This window comes from Marmota flaviventris, chromosome 13, assembly GCF_047511675.1.
Source record: "Marmota flaviventris isolate mMarFla1 chromosome 13, mMarFla1.hap1, whole genome shotgun sequence".
NCBI classification, from domain to species: domain Eukaryota; kingdom Metazoa; phylum Chordata; class Mammalia; order Rodentia; family Sciuridae; genus Marmota; species Marmota flaviventris.
This window is the reverse complement of record NC_092510.1, coordinates 97,775,789-97,796,152: the sequence shown is the minus strand read 5'-3', so window position 1 is coordinate 97,796,152 and position 20,364 is coordinate 97,775,789. Positions and strand designations below refer to the sequence as shown.

Here is a 20,364-nt window from a genome sequence, read left to right as displayed (position 1 = left end):
TGTAAGGTTCTGCTTGATGTTTTTAGCCAGAGAGAATAAAACTGCTCATTCGAGTCTAGAGACACCAGCTATAGTGTGAGCACCCAACAGGTAGCACATAGAGGTTAACAGCTTTCCAATTCTTGCTTCTATAATGTGTTTTCAACAGAAAAAATACGCATTACATTAACTCTGAACTACTTTTAGTGAAAGGCAAATCTCAATTTGGAGACACACATCAAGTAAGTAATTTCCTTCTATAAAGTCTGAACAAGATTTTTCAAGTAAGTGATTTCCTTCTATAAAGTCCTGAACAAGATGGCATTTTTCAGATTTTAAGCACCTCAAGAATCCCTTGTACGTAGCTCCTTCATTAAATTGGCTCAGAATCCTTTTAGGAAAAGAGGGGACTCCTGCTTACTCTATGGGTTATGTTGACAATAAGAAGTCTTACTGTGATCTTTTCCTCCTGTGCACTAAGGGACTTCTCAAAGTCCTCATGCTTCTTGAGAAGCGCCTCGACACTATCCAAGGAGTCTCCCAAGTCCTCATTCAACAGGAATGCCTTGCAGAAAGAAATGAGAGTTAGAATCATGTCCCATTCTTTGATCTTCTATGACTCGAAAGTGAAGGATATTTTGGCCAAAATGCAAAAAGAAAAAGAGTGACCCTATGCCTATGAAACCTCTGGGGTCTCTTCTGGAAAGTCTAAAGTCCTTTCAGATTCACCTAAAATCAATCCAGTGAGGCTCAGGGTGTAGCTCAGTGCTAGAGCGCTTGCCTAGCACAGACATGCAAGGCTCAGTTCAATCCCCAGCACCAAAAGCAAAAAAATAAAATAAAATAAAAATAAAACTCAAGTCAGCAACACTGACATTCTTGTTCTATATTCTATTGAAATTTTTTTCAAACAATGTTGCCGCTGCTCTTAGATTTGGATTACACAAAATACTAATTCTAAGAACAAGAATTAATACTAATTACTAATTAGTGTAATACTAATTACTAATACTAATTACGTCCAGTGGCACATGCCTCTAATTCCAGCAACTTGGGAGGCTGAGGCAGGAGGATCACAAGTTCAAAGGCAGCCTTAGCAACTTAGCAAGTTCCTAGGTAACTTAGTGAGACCAAATAAAAGGGTAACAAAAGAAAAGCAAAAAACGGGCTGGGGATATAGCTCAGTTGGTAGAGTGCTTGCCTTGCATGCACAAGGTCCTGGGTTCAATCCCCAGCACCACAAAGAAAAAAGAGAAAAGCAAAAACAAGGTGCTAGGGTTGTGGCTCAGCAGTAGAGCACCTGCCCAGCACGTGTGAGGCCCTGGGTTCGATCTTTCAGCACCACATAAAAATAAATAAATAAAATAAGGGTATTAACAACTACAACTAAAAAATAAATGAAAGAAAGAAAGAAAAGCAAAAACAAAACAAACCCTCTCCTTTTCAGTAGAAAGTTTTTTATCCCAGTAATCTTAAAAAAATGAGCCTTTTCCAAGTGCCCTTCTGTCTCAGCAGGGAGGGATGCTGGCAGAGCCAACAGAAGCCTACTCAGGCCCCTGCCAGCTCTGCTTGAATCAGAGCTGAAATGCCACTGAGTTCCTCAAACAAACTAAGCAAACCACAAGAGAATTGGTCAGCATAGCCCTCATTCCTCCCCGGCTTATAAGGCTTCTGCTCCAGTTACCTCCTGCTTGCTCATCCAGTTGTCCACCTGCTCAGTGTCACGGTAGAAGAGCTGCAGGTCCATGCATTGCTCATACTGCTGTCTGCGAAGCTCCCACAGCTCCAGCAGGGTGGCTCTCTCATCTGAGAGAATGGTCAGCTGTGGGGACAGGAAGCAAGGTCAGCTTTATGCTTTCTGGTCAGCCATAGACTGGGGATTCTAGTACTCATTCTAACCTTCAGGCTCTTTTCTGATTTGCAGAAGGTGAGGAGTTAGTTACATGCACTTGTACGTATAACCCTTGCCTTAGAAACATATAAATATTGAGTGCTATGTATATGTATATTAAATATAAGAGGGATGGCCCTATTCTGATTAACCTGGAATTAATTTATTGTCACATTATTACAAATGATTTTAGGTAAAAATGCCAAGAAGACTGGTAGGTGGAAGCGAAAAGGCTCCATCTGAAAGAAAGGCCCTCTAAATGGTGGAGGAACTCTCAGCTGAGAAATGTCAATTGAGTTTATGCTTCCTAAAATCTGTTCAGTTCATGAATGCTCTAGTTTCATATTATAAACACCTGTTTCCTCTTTGCTCTAACTACAGAAACAGGACTAGCTCTCTCAAAGTCCCTTATAAGTAAGAAACACATCAAATAGGTCCCAAAGAGAAACTGTCCTTGGGACCAATCAGCGTACTGTACATGTACATACACTTTTTTAAATCTCTGAAGGGAAAAACTGCTACTTTGCAGGCAGAAGCATGGGCCGTATTCTTATTCATGATGGTGAATGTCACATCTGGACATTGAGGCCTTGGGAGCCTGGCTTCCTCTTCATGAGCTTCTTTGCCCTTGCCCCTCTCTTACCTTCTCCCGTACTTCGTCTGAGGCGTAGTGACCAGCAGCTAGCAGGGCCTGACCTGATTCCTCTGCAGATTTAAAGCTGTCTTCATGAGCATCGATTTCACCCTGTAGAGAAAAGGGCATTTTATTCCCAGCAACTTGCAAAAGAAAAATAAGTTACTGCATTTCAAACAATCATTCCAAATCAGACTACCACATATAATATCAGTCTGGATCACCAAACATAAAAGCACCACTGACTGAGAAGTCCTTTCCACTGGCTCTGCAAGGCCCCTCTGTCATGCATCAGGTTTCCACTGGACTCTGTGTCTTCCCTGTGCCAAGTGGATTTGTTTACTATGATTTTCTACTACCTCATAGGGTGAATCCCTTCCCACCCCTACCATGTTCTTCAAAATTATCTCAATTGCTAAACCATCTGATGGCACACTCCTGTAATCCCAGGGACTGGGGAGGCTGAGCAGGAGTATCACAAGTTCAAACCTCAGCAACTTAGTGAGACTTAAAATAAAAAGGGCTGAGGATGTAGTTGGTGGAGGAGTGCCTCTGTGTTCAATCCTCAGTACAAAAACAAATAAAATAATTATCTCAGCTATTTTTGAACTTTTTTCCCCCACATAGCTTATTTATTTTCATAGTTTATTTGTTCCACATACACACACACACACACACACACACACACACACACACACACTCCCCTATTGAACATTTTTTAGTTGTTGATGGACCTTTATTTTATTTGCGTATTTATATGGGGTGCTGGGAATTGAACCCAGTGCCTCACACATACGAGGCAAACATTCTACCGCTAAGCTACAACTCCAGCCCCACCTGTTGGGGACTTTTGACTGTAATTTCATTGAGTGCCCATGTCCCGTGAAGAATTTATAAGAGGATCATTCTATCCATGCCCTGGGCAAGTAATTCTACCTAGTCAGTTCTTCCTTAGGGGCTGACTACATTTGGGATGTAGTTTACTAGTACAGCAGTTGCCTAGCATGTGAGAGGCCCTGGGTTCTATCCCCAGTATGGGACATGAGTTAAGTACCCACCCTTCCTTATGTACAGCTGGATGTGATGGTGCATACCTATAATCCTTGCTACTCAGGTGGCTGAGGCAGGAAAACTGAAAGTTCTAGCCAGTCTGAGCAATTAAGTAAGACCCTAATTCAAAATAAAATACAGCCTTTTCCTGGCTTCATGGTCCTCTGGGCCCTATCTCACCCGCTCTCCCAGTCAGTGCTGCAGCTTTCACAGCGCTTTCCTTGCGCCTGTGTGAATCCACCCAACTCCACAGGCAGACCTGTAGGGCTTCCAGCCCATGGCACCCAGCCCTTTCCTTCCTGATACAGTGGGCAGTGTGTGGCACCAGCACCATGCTCTTTTACTCCTTTTTTTAAGTCCTTTGTGGTAAAGGATGTGATTGTGGAGCTCAAGAATGATCTGAGCATCCATGGAATCCTCCATTCTGTGGATCAGTATCTCAACATTAAACTGACATCAATGTTACAAACCCTGGGAGATATCCTCACGTTATCAGTGAAAAATTGCTTCATCCAGAGATCAGTGGTCCATTATGTGCAGTTGCCAGCAGATAAGCTGGACGTACAGTTGCTACAGGATGCAGCAAGGATGAAGCCCTGCGAAGCAGTGATACCCACTGCTCCTTTCCCCCTCCCTTTCCTATTGGTTACTCCATAACCTCATGTCCCCCCAATACTTGAGGTTTTTTTTTTTTTTTTTTAAATAATGATGGATTTGGGGCTAGAGTTGTGGCTCAGTGGTAGAGTGCTCGCCTAGCACACATGATGCACCAGGTTTGATCCTCAGCACCACATAAAAATAAAATACAGGCATTGTGTCCATCTATAACTAAAATATATATATATTAAAAAAATAGTGATAGATTTTTTTTTCTTGAAGGGATTTAGTGGATGAGAGAAATAGCAAGGAGTAGCTCTCCTCTGTTGAGAAGGGAAAGATAAATGGGCCGGGGAACTGTAAAGCCTTCCCTGTCCCCAGCACCTTTTCTTTCTCACTCCTTCCCCGACGATAGTGGGAGAGTTTTCTAGGTCCCACCAGGGCAGCATAACATTTTGGGGAAGGAAGGAATCTGTCCCACATCAGGAATAAAATTTCTGATGCAAATTTGAAAAAAAAAAAAAAAAGGGCTAGGAGAGACATAGCTCAGTGGTAATGCACTTCCCTGGTATGCTCAAGGCCCTAGGTTCCATCCCCAGCATTTTCTCTCTTACACACATACAAAACCTACTCATTTTTCTTTTAATGTCTTTCAGCACAGTTTTATAGCTTTCTTTGCAAATGTCCTGCATACTCTTTTTATAAGATTTATACTCATTATTACTTAGAAAACCTACTCCCCTTTTTGAGGTAAAGCATACTAAGATCTTGTATGAAAGGGTCAGATTGTAGCTCAATGGAAGAGCACTTGCCTAGCATGTGTAATGCACTGTATTCAATCCTCAGCACCACATAAATAAAGATATCGTATCCATATACAACTGAAAAAAAAAATTTAGGAAAAAAAATATGTAAGTAGTTTTCCATGGAACATACTTTGGGGAAAACACCAGAATAAGAAATTTAGATTTATTCAAATCAACTCCGAAATTCATTTTTTAAGATGGCACAGATGGATATGCAAAATAGTGGCACCTCTACCATGCCAAAGTTCACCTCTTTGCTTTTATGGGTCATATTTTACCCTGCACTAAAGCAGGTAGAGCAGGTCTCCAGAGCTAAAACCAACAAGGCTTACAACAAAAGCCACCAGTGAATATGTCCCAATAATATCAACTCATAGGCTTCTCAGTGATGTACTGACATGTTATCTGTTAATGTCTTCACTTCTGGAAGATCCTGCTCTTACCTTGTGCTCTTGGTGCCTATCCAGCAGGGCCTCAGCTCCGGCTACATCATTGGCAAGCTCATCTGCATTGATGAGAGCTTTCATCTCAGTCACCCAGCTGGTGAGGTCACGAAAGTCAGCAAGGAAGCGCTGAAGCCTTAGGGAAGCCAAAGATATGTCATTAAATCCCTCTAATGGAGGCCCTAGAGTGGAAGATGGCCTCCCTAATGCTCTGAATTCTACATTCCCACATGCCTAACCATACAAACTCTAATCCTGGGAAATAGAATATTCTCTCAATCTATTCTGAAAGGAAAACAAGAGAAGGCTGAAATCAATCCTTTGAAACAGCTTCTATCACTATAATGCCTCAATCTTGTCTCACATTTTGCTTATTTGTCTTTGAGATAGGTATGTTGCCCAGGCTGGTCAATGTCCCACATTTTAACTGTCTTATTCCCAGGGACACCCTCAGATGAGTAAGAAGCATTCTTTTATTCTTTTCGAATACTTGATTTACTCAATTTTTATAACAGGATATTTCACATGATACTCAGATGGCTAAGGGGATATTTCCATTTCTATAAGCCACAATGAAGTGAGAGAGGATGGAAGAATTCATGAAGTTATAAACACTAAATATATCCTACACTTTATCAGTTGCTAGACTCCAAACAAATATAAGTGAGAAAAATGATGTGCATTTTCTTAGTAGGTGTTACCTGGAAGGATCTATAAAACTTTCATACACAGAACCCACCTTTCACTCTGCCCTCCCCTCCTCTGTATAATAGAGTCGAATGATCTTGGCTGTTAAGCATTGGCAGATTATTTTCACCTGTATGAATCATTGAGCCGTGCATGTCTCTCTGCTGCCAGGGTGCGGATCTGTTCCCAGTTTGTAATAAGCTCCTCTCGCTTCACTTGGATCTGGGTGGCGCTCAGTGGGTGGGACTGCTGCAGGCGATCAGCCTCAGCACACAGGGCCTTGACCTAGAAACACGCTCTATTAGAAACACTCTCCCGACCCTTGTAACATTTATAGAATCAGCTGTTTTCAAAACCAACCTTGTCCTCTAGAGCAGCAAGATCTCTCTCCAGACCCTCATGCTTCCGAAGCAGAGCCTGAACACTTGCCAGGTCTCGGCCAAAATCATCAGAGGCCATTAACTGCTCCTTTTCCTTAATCCAACTGATTGTCTCATCCACATCCCTATGGAATAAAGGCACGAGTTATCCCACAGTTATGACGACTCTCTAGAACTAGGACTGCCACACAGGTCAGGACTGGTCAGCTCTTGCAACTTATCAGTACATGCCTTGGATTTTCCTAAGCCCTTCCCAGGTGATGCCCATGCTCCAAAGCCGACTCTGGGCTGGTACCTGTTAAAGCGCTGAACCTCAGCAGCCCCAAACAGCTTCCCCTGTCTCTGAAGAGCCAGTCCCTTCAGCCTCTGCCAGGCTGCATTCACTTCATCCTGCTTGGTTTTGATCAGTTCCTCCTCAGGATGCTGTTCCTAAACAGGGAAGAGGCTGGATTTACCTGACATCTCTGGCTCCTCCAACTAATTACCCTGAGATTGGCTCCTCCATCTATGTATGTGGGCAAATCTTCATAATAAAGAAAATCTTAACAGAAGAAACAATGGTCTTCTGTTGGAAATAAAGAGAGCTGCGGTTTGGCTCAAGAAATTGTCAGTTACCTCTTACACCTCCCTAGAAGCAACTGCTTAATCTACAAAGAGGTTGGTGCAAATTTTGGCTCCAACTCTGTGCAGCTCCATCAATGCACACAATTACCCCAAGTCCTCAAAAATCTGGTTATCTCAAATGTTTCTAGGTTGTTAAGCATTGTTGCCCACACATGTTCTGTTCAGGGCTCACAGGTTTATTCCTGGCGTCAGACTACAGGCATTAGTTTAAAAGTTTCCTTCCCCAGCAATCAAATTTATTATTATTATTATTATTATATATTTTTAGACAGTATCTAAGTTGCTGAAACTGGCCTCAAACTTGCAATCCTCATGTTTCAGCCTCCTATATATCTTTTTTTAGTTGTTAATGGATCTTTATTTTTATTTATTTATTTATATGTAGTCTTGAGAATAGAACCCAGTGCCTCACACATGCTAGGCAAGTGCTCTACCACTGAGCCACAACTCCAGCCCATATTTTATTTTATTTTAATTAAAGATAACATGTGCCAGGTGAGCTGGGATATAGCTCAGTTGGTAGACTGCTTGCCCTGCATGCACAAGGCCTTGGGTTCAATCCCCATCTCCACACACACAAAAAAGATAACACGTGCCAGGCATGGTGGCAAACACCGGTAATCCCAATGACTCAAGAGGCTGAAGTAAGAGGACATCACGTTTGAGGCCAGTCTGAGCAACTTAACAGAACCCTGTCTCAAAAATAAAAAATTAAAAGGACTGGGAATGTGGCTCAGCAGTAAAGTGCCCCTGGGTTCAATCCTCAGTACCAATCAATCAATATTTCACAGGGTGTGGGGAGCCCCTTGTGAGATCATGGGGTTGACCTGACTGTTTTCCAGCACAACCTTGGGATGGTTCAGGATTTGGGGAGGGATACTGTCCCTTGGAAGGTATCTGTAATCTCAGAAGGTATTTCTGAAGAATGCCATCTATTCATTCTCTTGATCACTGACCAGAAAAAGGGGAGAAGTACCAGCCCTGAAGCACATCTCTAAACTTAAAATCTTTTCCCCTCAAATAAAATTTCCCCAAAGCAAACACTCTGTACTTTCTCCTATTTAATGACTTTGGAGCAGTTGGATTCTGCATAGGCAGGGGAAAATGAAAAAGAAGCTGATGGAACTGTACAGCAGAATCCAGGGAAACATTGTCTCACCCTCTTATGGGCTCCATAGCTACCAGTGTAGAGCTCATTCACATTTACTAAAAGATTCCCACAGACTCCCAAGAGAGCCCAGGGAAGTATCCACAAAAAGGAAGGGATGTATATAACTAAAAGGATGTATATAATTTAAAATATTCTTATTTGTTTAAAAAATGTAAGGGATGGCCCATGCCTGTAATCTCAGTGACTTGGGAGGCTGCAAGATGACTTCAAGTTGGAGGCCAGCCTGGGCAACTTAGTGAGACCCAGTTTCAAAAATAAAAATGACTGGAGATGTAGCTCAATTGTCAAGTGCCCCTAAATTCAATCCCTAGGACCAAAAATATAAATAATAAATGAACAAAATAAAAGTTAAAAGAAAGGGAGGAGCAGTTGACTCTGGTGGACATCTGCCAATACCAAGCAAGCATTTGCCACCACACCCTTGTCTGAGAAACCCAGAGACCAGACTTCATCAGCCCAATAAAAGTTTCACCCAGCCCCACCCCAAAGTGGGTGGAGGAGACAGAGCAAATGAACTCTGCCCTTCCTGCCATAGGCCACAAATTAAAAAGCTTGCTCTCATTTAGGAGTAGTCAGTATAGGGCCTGACTTATATCTGAATAAAACTCCTGGATATGCTTATAAAAACTCACTCACTTAAAAATTATGGGTCAACAAAATTTTCTTCTGAATATACTTAAAGATTAACACCCTGCTGCTGTGAGAAGCACATAGCACTCTGCTAGTTACCTGGATGAGTTTGGCAGCAAATTGGTTCACTTCATTAACTCTTTCTTCATGAGCAGCCAGATCTGTTTGAAATTCTTCAAATTTCTTCTGTAGAACCTCCACATGCTCCAGGTCCTGGCCCAGCTCCTCAGAAGTCACAATTGCTTCCTATTCAAAGACCATAATAGAGCCAGAGTCACAGCCCACAGTTGGGAACAAAGGTTCCCAGAAACTTATCACAATCCAGACACATTAGAGATGGGCCATGTTAGTTGGAGTTGACAGTTTTCTGTGCAGTTTCTAATTTTGGTCCTCCCACAGAACTCTGTCCCAAAGACCCCAGGTTTCAGAGTTACTCAATAGGTACCTAGAGATCCAGTGGAGACACAGTAGTCTCACTCCCAACTTCAAACCTTCCCTCCCAAAATGTACCTTGTCATTGATCCAGTCCATCACGTCCTCACACTCCCGCAAATACTGCACCAACTTCTGGGCCTGTAGCAGTTTGATTCCTTTCTCCCGCATCTTTTCCAGAAGCAATTCCCACTGCCTGTGCAGCTCCAGCAAACGGCTCTGGACATTAAAAACCAGATGTTTTATTTTTTTTTTAGAGAGAGAATTTTTTTAATATTTATTTTTTATAAATTTATTTATTTTCGGCGGACACAACATCTTTGTATGTGGTGCTGAGGATTGAACCTGGGTCACACGCATGCCAGGCGAGTACGCTACCGCTTGAGCCACATCCCCAGCCCCTAAAAACCAGATTTTTAATTGGATTACCACTGACTCTGAGAGATTGGGCTCTTCCAAAGAGTTCTCACAAGTTATACCCAACTCCATGAGGCTCTGAACAAAAATCTTTTAAAAAAGGTAAATCCCTGTTGTCAGGGCTGGGATTATGGCTCAGCGGTAGAGCATTCGCCTAGCACGTGTGAGGCCCTGGGTTCGATCCTCAGCACCACATAAAAATAAATAAAATAAAGGTATTGTGACCAACTACAACTAAAAAATAAATATTAAAAAAAAAAAAAAAAAGATAATCCCTGCTGGGCACAGTGATGCATGTCTTTAATCCCACCAGCTCGGGAGGCTGAGGCAGGAGGATTATGAGTTCAAACCCAGCCTCAGCAACAGTGAGGCACTAAGCAACTCAGTGAGACCCTGTCTCTAAATAAAATACAAAACAGGGTTGGGGATGTGGCTCAGTGGTCGAGTGCCCCTGAGTTCAATAGCAGTATAATAATAATAATAATAATAATAATAATAATAATCCCTAAACTAAGTAGAAGTCATAAGTTTATAACCGAAGCAGGCAAAAGTACACACTTCATAGTTGTTTGATTGATCTTACAGTTAGAAAAGGACCTTTCATAGATAAGTTCATTCCAGTTATGTCATTAAAATTATTAAATTACGATTAGATATTAATAATTGTATAATTAATAGTATTAATAATTATTAAAGTGGGATTCCTAGGCCAAATGACTATTGGGCAAGGAAATGAGACATTAATATGGAAACTGAGCAGAAATTACTGAAGGTTGTATTCTGAATTAATGAAGATATGGGGGAAAAAAAGAAAGAGGTCCTACAGACATCATAAATGAAAAGATTGCCAGACATGATGGCATACTCTGTAATCCCAGTGACTTGAGAGGCTGAGGCAAGAGAATCAAAAGTTGGAGGCCAGCCCAGGCAATTTAGCAAAACCCTCAACAACTTACAAAACCCCACCTCAAGATAAAAAGTAAGGGCTGGGGTTGTGGCTCAGTGGTAGAGTGCTTGCCTAGCACATGTGAGACACTGGGTTCAATCCTCAGCACCACATAAAAATGAATAAATAAAATAAAGATATTGTGTCTGCCTATAACTAAAAAAAAAAAAAAAAAAGATAAAAAGTACAATGGAACACACCTATCATCCCAGTGACTTGGGAGGCTAAGACAGAAGAATCACCAGTTTGAGACCAGCCTCAGCAACTCAGTGAGGCCTTCAGTGACTTAATGAGACCCTGTCTCAAAATAAAAAATAAAAAGGGCCGGAGATAAAGCTCAGTGGTAAAGTTCCCCTGGGTTAAATCCCCAGTACCAATAAATAAATAAATAGATAGATAGGGGCTGGGAACATGGCTCAGTGGTAGAGCTCCCATGGGTTCCATCTCCAGTGAAAAAAAAAAGTGAAGATTATGAGGCACAACAGGAAATCTTAGGATAGAAGTAGGGAGGATGGGGTCCTGATAGTCATCAGTTATCAAAAGGATTCTTGGCAGAAAAGAGTTTGGAGATCTATGAAAAAATAGTTGTGGAACACCATATCTCAAGTCAGTCGTAATTCAAACTTCACCCAAACACATCTACTTCCCAGTATCTTTGGGTGCTCACAGTACAGGCCCAGCAGTGATTTAAGAAGTTGGGGAAATTGCTAATCATTCAAGCTTGGGGCTGCATTCCAGCATTCCAATCCAACCTCTGTGGCTCTTGATGCATACCCAAGATACTGGGAATTTCCATGTGACACTGATAGGCAGAGGTCAACCAAACAGAAAGGGTCAAACAAGAAAAGAACCAGAGTCTGGAGTCTGGAATCCATCCATCATTGAGATGCTACTCAATGCAAAGAAAAAAAAAAAAAAATCCTGAAAGCCAGTGGACAGCGTGGGCAGAGTCTCTCAGAAACAAGAATGGATGTTTCCCCAGTAAGTAGACAACAGTGGGAAAAATGAATGCTCACACGATTCACTTCCACCTGTGGGTGAAAACTGTGCCACCGCTGAGAAGGAAGTGAAAGGCAATCCACAGCAACCAACAGCAATCAGTATTCCACCTACTCGGATATGGGACCCGATGTGGGTGGCGGTGACTATGGGGCGCCACGCAGTCCGGTATGGTGTGAAAGTCTAAACCAGTGACAGACAGGTTATGCAGGACACAGACACAACCTCCATACCACCCACCTTCCTCAGCGCTAACTGCTGCCTGCCAAGCCAAGCTGCAGAGTTAGGATAAATAAGCTGCCAAGGCAGGATTGCCTTGGGAACTGTGAGCACCACAGCTCTCCCTGCTCAAGTTGAGAATGAGGCAGAGACTAGAGAAAAACCTCCCCCATCAAGTCCACTGTCAGTCTCACAAATTTCATTTTCACATATTTAAGACTCGGGCAAGGCCTGTCATGGTACTACAATTTCCCCATGCCTGGTTTGTCTGATCTCATAAATCCTGTAGGTTAGACAGTGTCCAGCCTCACAGGCTTCCTATTGTTTGAGAGCATGAGTGGGCAGGGAGGCAGGTGCACTTCAGAAAAACTGAGTGTGGGCAGGGCGGAGAAGAAAGTCCGGATCTGACTCAGGTGAATTTCTCAACAGAGGTATGAGCCATCAGCTGGAGCTTTTAGAGATGCAGATGGCAGAAACATTAAGGTAAGGACATAGCAATAATAGTCTCTGAGTTTCAGTTTCTACTGTTCCATGATATGAAGGAAATGGCCACTTTGCAAATTTATTATGAAGATTAGAGATTAGCAAAGTGTCTGTACACTAATAGCTACTCAATAAATAGTATTTAACAGTACTTTTAATGTTGCTTTAACAAGGACAAACAGGGCAGATGGTACTAATGGATATGAATGATGTCAAATTTGGGTCCTGGTCCTTCCCCGCAGATTCATTTCTAAAGCTAAACACTTGGTCTATTTCTCCTATCACCCTTCTGTGACCCGATTATGCTACTACAGAGATACCCTGTTTACTACAGGAAAACAACTTCATCAAGGAAATAATAAGCAGGCTAATTTTATTTACTTTAAGAATACATACAAAAATACAGGTGAAAAGGGCAAATAAATACTTGTATTTCACTGCACAGATGTATTACATAGCCCAAATGGGTTCAACATAATTTGATAGTTGGTCATATGACACTTGGAACCCACTTTTGTTTCCTATTTACAATCATTACTAGCAATAAGTTAATAATTGTTAATCACAAGCTTAAAGCTAATTGCAAGTTTTCAATGAGACTGCAGAGCACAGTATACATGAGACAAAAAAGTCTTTATTGTTGAAAACCACTAGCATGGATCCTAAGGAAATGAAACCTCTGAAACTACATTGGGGAAGAATAGGAGATGAAACATTTCTAGCTGGGGATAAAGAAAATAGCTTTCTTCTAAATCTTCAGGATTACTTGACAGGTCAAGGCATGGGAAAGGCTGAGCCCTCAACACAACTATACCTTTGGAACAAAGAACCAAACAAAACACATAACTAGATAGAAGGTATATCCTCTGATATAGGGAAGAGCACTCACTTAGAAGTTCAGACTCATCATAACAGGTTTGTGTCCCCTTAATACTCTGGCATTAGAAATGTGAAACAGATAAAAAGCAATTATTATCCTGAGTCCAAAACAAACTAGACCAGAGTTTGAATATATCTGCCTCAAAGTTTGTCATATCACATCAGAGACAACAGGTGCCACAAGTCACTCCATAAAGTTGGACCTTTACTGGCTTGCTGCCTAACCTTGATGAACCCCTTCAAGGGCAAGCCACCACAATTCAGACAGCAAGCTTGGAAAAACAGAACTTTCCACAGAGTGGCTGTGATTGTTTCTATTTATCTTTGCATCCTAATTCCCAAATTTACCAACTTCACTAATACACTCTCCCATCCAATTACCATCTGTAAATGTTAGAGCTAAATGATATAATTTTCTTTAAAATATAATAACATTCCAGTTTGTTCTACCAAAAGAATCTTATTTCTAACTGAATATACAGCACTGGTTTATATCTGTGCTGAATCTTAATACAAAGGCAGGATTTGGGCAACTCCTTCAGGAGCCTACACAGATTCTCTAAAAGGCTGGAAAGGGCTATCACTTTAGGAACCCAAACTGATACTTAAGCATGAATGCAATTCCTCCTCATCCCAGGCAAGGCCATCAGTACAGGCACCACTCATACTCACCCGGATGGTTTCAGAGGCAAAATGCCCTTCTGAGATCATCAGATTTCCAGTTTCATCCAGCTTGACAATGGCTCCAGAGTTGGCCTGCACTTCAGCTTCAAAGGCTTGATGTTTCTGAAGCTTTCCCTGGTGGAGGATGTGAAGTGAGACAGGTGTCACCACACTGCACTCACCCTCCCTCCCTCCCTTCTTGACCCATTCCTCTAGTTAGGAAGGTACTCTAATACCTTACTCACTCTCACCTACTGAAATACTCCAACTGCATCTCCACTGCCCTTCTGAAGCTTACTCACAAGGTCCTCCAACTTTATAGACAGAAAGCTACAAAATATCCTAATTCTACTGTTTATCAGGAAATAAGTCTTTCTGTGGATATCCAATCCCTTCTAGAAATACAGAACCATATTGAAAGTCTTCTTAGCATTAAGAGTTTACCCTTGAATAAAAGACTCACACTCACAACATGACACCTTGTTTTGCTTGCTTTAGAAGCCATACTGATTCTGTCTACATTCCATTTCTCAGTACCTCTGATTCATCAAGACTTGAACTGGGAAGGGGACTGACTGCTTTCTAACTAGTGCTCATCATTCTTTCTTTTTATACTACTTTGGTATAGTAAAAGAACCCACAGGGCTGGGGTTGTGGCTCAGTGGTAGAATGCTCGCCTAGCATGCATGAGGCACTGGGTTCGATCCTCAGCACCACATAAATATATTGTGTCCACCCAAAACTAAAAAATAAATATTAAAAAAAAAAAGAACCCACAGACTCAACCATTGCTCCACTTGCTACCAAAACAAATTTTTTTGCTTGGGGGTGGGGGGATGGAGAAAGGTGGGGAAGTATGCCAGGGATTGAACTCAGGGGCACTTGACCACTGAGCCACACCCCCAGCCCAATTTTGTGTTTAGAGACAGGGTCTCACTGAGTTGCTTAGTGCCTTACTTTCGCTGAGGCCGGCTCTGAACTTGTGATCTTCCTGCCTCAGCCTCTCAAGCCACTGGAATTACAGGCATGCACTACTGTGCCTGGCTCCAAAACAATTTTTAAAAGAAGTTCCTTGGGGTCTAGGTTGTGGTTCAGTGGTAGAGTGCTCGCCAAGCATGCATGAGGCACTGGGTTTGATCCTCAGCACCACATAAATGTAAAATAAAGATTTTTTTTTTTTTTTTAAAGAAGTTTCTTGGGGCTGGGATTGTGGCTCAGTGGTACAGTGCTTGCCTAGCATGCGTGAGGCGCTGGGTTCGATCCTCAGCACTACATAAAAATAAAATAAAGTATTGTGTTCACCTTAACTAAAATAAATAAATAAATAAATATAAAGTTTCTTGCCAAAAATCAATGAGAAGGCTGGAGTGGCAGAATGCTTGCCCAGCACACGCGCACGCGCGCACACACACACACACACACAAATGAGAAGTTTCCCTTTAACAAATTTATTGAGGTAAATTTCAATATTACAAAATTCACACTTTGCTTTGGATAAGTACTAAAGAGTCTTAAAGGACTCGTAACTATGAATCTTTGCCAGCAATAGCATTGTTAGCATGCCTTTCTCAAACACACACAGTCCTAAGAATTCAGACCTTTTCTGAAAAAAAGTTTTAGGGATACCAATGTGTTTTAAGGCAGTGTTTGAGAACCATTAGTTCTAAAGCATCCAGAAAAGAAAAATTAATACCTGCAAAACCCCACATTCACCCTTACTAAAATACAAGGGGCTTTTCAAGAATAGCAAGTCAGTCCTTCCTTATGTCTAATCTACATTCTTCTTGCTACCCAATAACTTTGGGCTCTTGAATTTTGGTAGGAATCTCAGGAAGATCAAACACACCTGCAAGTTGGTTGGATCTTTATAATTCTCATCAGAAGCAATCTGAAGCTTCTCCTGAATCCACTTCTCCAGCTCCTCAGCATCTCTTTGGAAAAATTGGAATCGATACGAATCTTCTAGCTTCTGACGTCGCAGGGTTGAGAGCTCCTTGAAGCGATGGTATCGGTCCAGGACCTGCTGTCGCCTCTCCTGGATGTCTTCAGCTGTTTCCAGCACCTTGACCCCGCTTGGATCCATTTTCTGAAAAGACAGATTTCCTGAGATAAGTACTACAAGATACCAAGACAGGGGCTGGAGTTGTAGATCAGTGTCCAGGAGCTTGCCTGGCATGTTTGGGGTACTGGATTTGATCCTTAGCACCACAAAAAAATAAACCAAAAAAAGGGCTGGGGATGTGGCTCAAGCGGTAACCCATTTGCCTGGCATGCATAGGGCGCTGGGTTCGATCCTTAGCACCACAAAAAAATAAAATAAAGATGTTGTGTCCACCGAAAACTGAAAAATAAATATTAAAAAACTCTCTCTTCAAAAAATAAATAAATAAATAAAAATAAGTAAACCAGGGGCTGGGGATATGGCTCAAGCGGTAGCACGCTCGCCTGGCATGCGTGCGACCCGGGTTCGATCCTCAGCACCACATACAAAACAAAGATGTTGTGTCTGCCGATAACTAAAAAAAATAAATATTAAAATTCTCTCTCTTTAAAAAAAGAAAAAATAAGTAAACCAAAAAAAGGCATTCTGTCCATCTACAACTATAAAAAATTTTTTTAAAAATTTACAAAAAAAAAAAAAGATACCAAGACAGACTCAGGGGAACTAGCCTCTCTGAAGGAATGAATTATCAGAAACCCTTGGCAGAAAAATGAACTGAGAAGGTAGTCTGTTCTAAGAATGACAAAGCAAGGCCCTTACTAAAACACCTACCTACCTGGGCTCCTCAGTCATTGCCCAGTCAAGATGGCAATGAAACCAAAGGAAAAAGACAAGTGGAAGAAATGTTTTTCATTTTGTGGTTGGTTTTTTTTTTCCTACTACTGAGGATTGAACCCAGAGGTGTTCTGCCGCTGAATTATAGCTCCAGCCCTTAAAAAAAAATTTTTGTTTTTTGTTTTAAGTTTGAGACAGGGTCTTGCTAAGTTGATCAAACTGGCCTCAAATTTGTAATCCTCCTGCCTCAGTCTCCCAAGTATGGGATTACAGGTGTACACCACCACACCTAGCTAAGAACTATTTATATTGCCAATTCTATAAGGGCTTTAAGGATTCAAAGGAAACACAATGATGATCCTCAGAGAATTATTGATAAGTCCATTCAAAAGTCCTTCATCTGGTCCCTAAATTTTATGGTGCGGAGGTTAGAATAAAATTACTTATGCCCTCAGTTTTTCTATCTTTCTAGACCGCAGCCTGTTATTCAATGAAAGAAATGATTATAAAATAACCGAGTCCTCAAAATCAACAAAAAGGCAAAGTAGCTGAGTTCTCAGTTATTCTAAAATATCAACCCTACATATCTTCTTCAGACTATCAGATAGCCCGGGCAATGGAAAAGCTTAGTTTCATTTGCCTGTGCACAAATAAAATCACAGTTTATAGGCTGGGGTTGTGGCTCAGTGGTTGAGTGTTTGCCTAGCACACGTGAGGCACTAGGTTTGATCTCTAGCACCATATTAAAACAACTACTACTAAATTAAAAAAAAAAAGGTATTGTGTTCATCTACAAGTATATGTGTATATAAAATAAAATAAAATCAGTATATGATTTTATGGGGAGGAGTACTGTGAAAGATGTATTCTACCTATTGTTTTTAGAAAGACAGGAGACTGGGCTGGGGTTGTAGCTCAGTTGGTAGAGTGCTTACCTTGCATGCACAAGGCCCTGGGTTCAATCCCCAGCACCACCAAAAAAATAAAATTAAAAAATTTTTAAACCAACAATAAAAAAGGGCTGGGGTTGTGGCTCAGTGAGGCACTGGGTTCAAACCTCAGCACCACATAAAAATGAAAGAAAGATATTGTGTCCACCTACAACTAAAAAGTAAACTGGAAAAAAAAAAGGAGGCTGCACAGATCCAATATCCATTTCAAGTTAACTATAAATGTACTCTAACTGCACAGTGGTGCTTCCCTGTATAATTCCACCCACCCCAACTTTAAGCCCTCAGATTTGTCACTAAATTTTAATGTCAAAAAGAGAACCTGATGCTGGGTGCAGTGGCACATGCCTATAATCCTAGCAATTTGGGAGGCTGAGGTGGGAGGATTCCAAGTTCAAGCCTAGCCTCAGCAACTTAGTAAGGCCCTGTCTCAAAATAAAAAATAAAAAAGCTGAGGATGTGGCTCAGTGGTACAACACCCCTGGGTTCAGTCCCAGTACCCTCCCCCCGAAAAAAAAGGGGGGGAGAGAAAGAGAATCCAACCTATGTGATAAACACAAAATATTCTACTTGCTCCTTTCAAGAATAAGGCACTTTCAATTGAGGATCACAGAAGTAAACAGATATAATGACAGAAAGCGTTCCCTAGAGTGGTTAACAATGGCAGGTGAACATGGCATGGTCCAGGCCCTCCCAACTCTTAAACTACAGTCTGTAGGTGGATTCTGGATTTGTTAAGAAGCAGAAGAGGTGTTACAGTCCCTTCTAGCTCTTGTTCTACAATGTACAAAAGGTGTAAACACTGTGTTACCAAGGAAACCTGAGGGGCGCTCTTCCTATTGTTCTATGGCTTGCTAATGGAAAGAACCAGCAGGCTGAGGATGGGGTGAAAGTCAGCAGGGTGCTGCTCACATGGCAGTGGGAGGTGACAGCATGGTGAGACTGGGGAAAGCCTGTGCAAATGATCAGCTCTGAGGGATACCTTTCTCTGAAGAGACTTTCTCCTCACTGAAAAGTCCTTGAGGTTTTTTTAGCGATATCATCCTACCTTCCAAATTATACTCTGCACAGCCACCGGTTACTTTTGTCCAATTATTGTTTTCCACAGTTTGAATTTTTTCTTTAACTATAAAAAGAAATGTTCTTTACCACATCACTCCCAAACCTTTATAGCTCGCTTCTGACTGAGAAAGAAGTCTCCTGACTAGTAAGATCTTCACCACCTGGCCCCAAATTTCTCTGGTTCCTTTTCACTTAATCTTCCTACCCCTACCCTACTGGTGTGCAGAAATATTCATTCTTTTCCAAATTACAATTCCTTGTAAAACTACAAGCCACATGCCCACAATTCCTTGGCCTAGAATGCCCCATCTCTTCTCTGCCTGGTTAACTCCTATTTTTATACTCAATGTCCAGGTGAAATAAGTAAGCTGCAGCCTTACAAAACTGCACACAGCACGCCTCCCTTCCCTCCTCAGATGCAACTGCTCGTCCATAGATTTGTAAAGCACCCATATTCACATTACAGCGTATGATGAGTCTGAGTAACCTCATTTTTGAATCCCTGATTTCTGGTGTATACAGGTTGTTATGGCTTGGATCTGGAATGTTCCCCAATGCTCATGTGTTGAAGGCTTGCTCCCCAGTTCAGCCCTTGGCAGGTGACTGGAACATGGGCTCTAATCTCATCCATCAGTGGATTAATCCATTGATGAATTCATAATTTGATGGCATTATTTGAAGGTGGTAGAAATGTATGAAGGGGGCCTCCTTGGAAGAAGTGAATGATTGTGGGGCATGCCCTGGAAGGGCATATCTTCTCTCCCAGCCCCTTCCTGACATTCTGCTTCCCAGCTGCCGTGAGGTGGCAGTTATGCTCTGCCACACCCTTATGCTAGGATATTCTTCACACAAGGTTCAGAAACAGAGTCAGGCAACCATGAACTGAAACCTCTGAAACCATGAGCCAAAAGAGATCCTTCTTCCTTTGTTTTTCTCAGACATTTTATCACATTCAGGATGAAAAGGTAACTAACACAGAGGTCATTAAGAAAGGCTTGTTGGGGGGTTCGGGCTGTGAGTGCTCGCCTAGCACACACAAGGCCCTGGATTCAATCCTCAGCACCACATAAAAATAAATCAATAAACAAAAGGTACTATATCCAACTAAAATTTGAAAAGAAAAAAGAAAAAGAAAAGAAAAGAATGCATTACCAAGCACATACTGAGAGTGTAGCTGCCCTGAATTCACTCGCTGGGGCAGAGATGACTCAATAATAAAGCTTCCACTTGCTATACTGTGAAGTTAGAATCCTGTCCAGATAAATACTAGATCTGTGACAAGGGCAAACAAAGAACGTGCTGACTAAAGCTACACAACTAGATGTCAACCAAATGAATAAGTCTGAGTTACCAATCTTGGACTGACCACCTGGTATGTCCTCTAAGGAAGCACAGGGTGGAACCTCGGGGAAACAAAGCTCAGGAAGGCACACCTTTGTGTCCCCAGTAGACAACTGTGAGTGGAAAAAAATAGATTTTTTTTTTTTCTTTTGTGATGCTGGGAATAGAACTCAAGGCCTCTTACATGCTTGGTAAGCACTCTTCTACTGAGCCACCCCCCCACCAACCATAAATATCTTTTTTGGGTGGGGAGGGGGTGGCTATTAGGGATTGAACCCAAGGCTGCTTTACCACTGAGCTATATC

General features: G+C 41.7%; 1 protein-coding gene across 3 annotated transcripts in view; it reads right to left on the bottom strand.

Moving 5' to 3' along the window:
- Sptan1 (spectrin alpha, non-erythrocytic 1) overlaps positions 1-20,364 on the bottom strand; it is a 75,164-nt gene that overhangs the window by 46,115 nt on the left and 8,685 nt on the right. For all 3 annotated transcript variants that reach the window (XM_027943338.3, XM_071601011.1, XM_027943361.3), the window contains exons 2-12: positions 15,777-16,016; positions 13,940-14,065; positions 9,403-9,543; positions 8,992-9,138; positions 6,763-6,896; positions 6,448-6,592; positions 6,218-6,372; positions 5,401-5,536; positions 2,514-2,615; positions 1,664-1,801; positions 434-544 (exon numbers count right to left, since the gene is read on the bottom strand). In XM_027943338.3, coding sequence (XP_027799139.1) covers positions 434-544; positions 1,664-1,801; positions 2,514-2,615; positions 5,401-5,536; positions 6,218-6,372; positions 6,448-6,592; positions 6,763-6,896; positions 8,992-9,138; positions 9,403-9,543; positions 13,940-14,065; positions 15,777-16,013 — 1,572 coding nt within the window. In that variant the 5' untranslated portion in view covers positions 16,014-16,016. The remainder of the gene's footprint in view (positions 1-433; positions 545-1,663; positions 1,802-2,513; positions 2,616-5,400; positions 5,537-6,217; positions 6,373-6,447; positions 6,593-6,762; positions 6,897-8,991; positions 9,139-9,402; positions 9,544-13,939; positions 14,066-15,776; positions 16,017-20,364) is intronic.